We start from the raw sequence: 3685 nt of genomic DNA, 5'->3' as shown, positions 1-3685 counted from the left end.
TACCTCTTGGTTTATGTATATACAGGATGTTCATAAGCACAAATAAGTATCCTTCAATACCCATTCTTTACAATGGTATCCATTGTTTGTTCTGATCCACAGAGCTAAATGCTTTTCATTTAATGAAGCACAAGTAATTATCTTCTTGGTATTCTCTGCTTTCAGCAAAGATCCATCTGATGGCAGCAATGATATCTGTTGTTCCATATCCTTTTCTTTCAATTTGAATTTCTGGCAGGGCTTTGTTGATGTACTGCTGCAACTCTTTTTTAATTATCTTCAGCAAAGTTTTACTTGCATGTGATATTAATCATATTGTTCACTGCTTTCTGCATTCCATTGGGTCATATTTGTTAGGAATGGGCACAAAGATGTATCTCTTACAATCCATTGGTCGGGTAACTGTCTGTCTACCAAGTTTCTTGGCATAGATGAATGAGTGCCCCTGTACTGCATCATTTGTCCCCTGTTGTTAGCCCTGTACAGGGTTTCCAAGGCTATAAATCTTTACAGGAGCAGAAAACCTCATCTTTTTCCTGCGGAGCAGCTGGTAGCTTCGAACTGCTGACCTTGAGGTTCGCAGCCCAATTCATTACCACTACACTACCAGAGCTCTCCTAGAGACCTTTAATATTGTTAAATCTTTAACTCATTTCTAGTTTTTTTGAGCAAAGAAAAAGCATGTGCCTGGAAGATAGTCCACTACATACATGTCAATTTGTTGTAATGTGGTATCTTGCATGTTGCTATGATACCAGAATCTATGTCATGAGTATTTCAAATCCAGTAGAGTCACCCCCGATGGACAATTTCAGTGAAACTTCCAGACTAAGAAAGATTAGGAAGAAAGATCTTGCAATATACTTCTAGAAATTAGCCAACCAAATCCCCCATGGATCATAGCAGAATATGATTCATAAAGTGCTGGAAGATGAGCCCCCTTGATTGTCAGACACTACACAGTAACAGCAACAATGGATTTAAAAATGCCCAGAAACACGATGATGCCACACAACTGAGCAACATTTTGTTGTATTGTCCATAGGAGAGCCTGGAGTTGGAGCTAGTTCAACAACAACTAACAACAATGAAAATAGCGCATAGTAACGTTCTGGCCAGTAGCTGTATAGTTATACCCTAAAATGTACTCTGGTGTGGCCGTATTGTCTAATCTAGTGACTGAGGCTATTTTTTTGATACTAAGCAGGTTGATATAGAAATTCAGCCAAATAAGATTGCCCATATATTAAAACATTATACGTTAAATAAGAAAATGAAAGTACCATATTATGTAGATATGCATCTGGGAATGTAGAGTCACTAACTTATAAATATATCAGATCCTGTATGCATCCTGTTTTGTGAAGAAGAAACTTAACATTTAAAAAAATGTGATAGGAAATTAGCTCCTTTTCCCTCCTCCCCATATAACCCACACTTTCCTAAAATGATGTATTCCCCATTTCAAGCACTTCTCAATGTCTTTCAGATTGTGTAGAAGGAATTTCAACTAAACTTAAAATAATGAGCTTTGTTGTTGTTGTTGTTAAGTGTCATTGAGTCAGTTCTGATTGATAGTGATTGGTATGGGATTTCCGAGGAGTGGCTGGTGAGTTTGAACCACTGACACTGCAGTTCAAACTAACCTTACAGTCCAGTGCTTATACGACAGCGCCATACAATATGCTTGGTGAACTTATTGAATTGAGTCAAACTGCTCTTAGCTACCAGAACTGTAGATTAATTAAAAATCTATGGTTATGTTTGCTATTTTTCAGGTACCATGATCAACAGGATGTTACTAGCAACTTTCTTGGAGCAATGTGGTTGATATCAATAACGTTTCTCTCCATTGGTTATGGTGACATGGTACCTAACACATATTGTGGGAAAGGCGTTTGTTTGCTTACTGGAATTATGGTAAGTGGCTTTTTGCTTCTTTTATAATTGCTCTAGAGAAGGCACTGAAACTAGTCAGTCCATGTCCATTACATGTTCTAATTTTCTGCACAGCAGGAAATTAGTAAAAATTAGCTCTGAGTTGGGAAAGAGCACCAACCGTTTTCGTCTAAATTCTTCTTATCACGTAGCTCATTGAAGGCATATTGCTGCTAGATTGCTTATTGTAAAACATCTCTATGGGTTAGTCACTGAGATTAACTTTATTTTAGAGCATTGGCTTTGGAATCAGGAAGACTTCTGTGAGGTCCGCCATTTCCTAATTTTGTGAAGCTGAGTAAACTTGGCGTCTATAAAACTTAGTTTACTCATCTGTAAAATGTGTACCATAATATTAAGATATATCAAAATGCATGGATAATTATTGATTATTGTAATAATAATAATAATGTTGAAAACAAAGGAGAAGGATCAATAGTTGAAAATATGGCATTAGTGATAAAAATAATGCAAGAGACAGCATGATAGAATTTTACAACAGCAATGATCTATTCATTGCAAATACCTTATGTTCAACATTATAAATGGCAACTGTACATGTAGACCTCATGGGACAGAATACATAGGAACCAAATCCACTATACTTATGAAAAGAGACAATGGAGAAGTTAAATATCATTAGGCAGTGCAAAGCCAGGGGCTGACTCGGAACTACATCATCAATTGCTCATGTGCAAATTTCAAGTTGAAACTGAAAAAATGAAACAAATCCATGAGAGCTAAAATAGTATATTGGGTGTATATACTGGAATGGAACTTTAAATTGTTCAAGAGCAATGATGTCAGTCTGAGGACTAAGGTGTGCCTAGCCCAAACCATGGAATTTGCAATAACCTCATCTGCATGTGAAAGTTGGACAGTAATTTTAAGACCATAAAATAATTGATGCATTTGAATTATGGTGTTGCAGAAGAATATTAAAAGTACTGTGGACTGCCAAAAGAACAAATAGATCTATGTTGGAAGAAATATAAACAGAATGCTACTTGGAAGCCAGGATGGCCAGACTTCGTCTCGCACACATTGGACGTATCATCAGGAATCCCTGGAGAAAGACATCATGTTTGGTAAAGTGGATGGTGAGCATAAAAGAGGAAGACCCCCAATTAGATGGATTTACACTGTTTTCAGCAGCAATGGGCTTAGCAATGATTGTGCAGATCCAGGCATTGTTTCATACTGTTGTGCATAATAAGGTCGCTCTAAGACACCTAACAACAATAAACCGGAATTTAACGACCATCTCAAGAACAGATTTAGTACATTGACATTAATGGTAGTAATGATCAAAGACCTGATGAATTGTGGAATGATATCAATGATATAATATGTGAAGAAAGCAAAAGGTCTTTAAAAAGACAGAAAAGAAAGGACCAAAATGGATGTCACAAGAGAACCTTAAACTTGCTCTTGAATGTAGATTAACTAAAGAGAAGGAAGAAATGATGAAGGAAAGAGCTGAATAGATTTCAATGGGCAGCTTGAGAAGATATTAAATTATTATAATGAAATGTGCAAAATCCTGGAATTAAAAAAAAAAAAAAGACCACTACCTGGTGAGTAAACTGAAAGAGATATCCATATTTGTGCCCATTCCAAATAAAGTTATTTCAACAGACATGGAAATTATCAAACAATATCTTCAATATCATATATAAGAAAAAATTTGCTGAACATAATTCAGAAATGATTGCTGGAATGTATCAACAAGAATTCATAAATTCAA

The 3685-nt window shown here is 36.0% G+C and overlaps 1 protein-coding gene across 2 annotated transcripts in view; it reads left to right on the top strand.

Moving 5' to 3' along the window:
- LOC102819797 (small conductance calcium-activated potassium channel protein 2-like) overlaps positions 1 to 3685 on the top strand; it is a 259987-nt gene that overhangs the window by 193801 nt on the left and 62501 nt on the right. For both annotated transcript variants that reach the window (XM_006870537.1, XM_006870538.1), the window contains one exon: positions 1779 to 1920. In XM_006870537.1, the coding sequence (XP_006870599.1) occupies positions 1779 to 1920 (142 nt within the window). The remainder of the gene's footprint in view (positions 1 to 1778; positions 1921 to 3685) is intronic.

The sequence above is a fragment of the Chrysochloris asiatica genome, unplaced genomic scaffold (genome assembly GCF_000296735.1).
Source record: "Chrysochloris asiatica unplaced genomic scaffold, ChrAsi1.0 scaffold00143, whole genome shotgun sequence".
Classification (NCBI taxonomy): domain Eukaryota; kingdom Metazoa; phylum Chordata; class Mammalia; order Afrosoricida; family Chrysochloridae; genus Chrysochloris; species Chrysochloris asiatica.
This window is presented reverse-complemented; position numbering and strand designations above follow the sequence as displayed.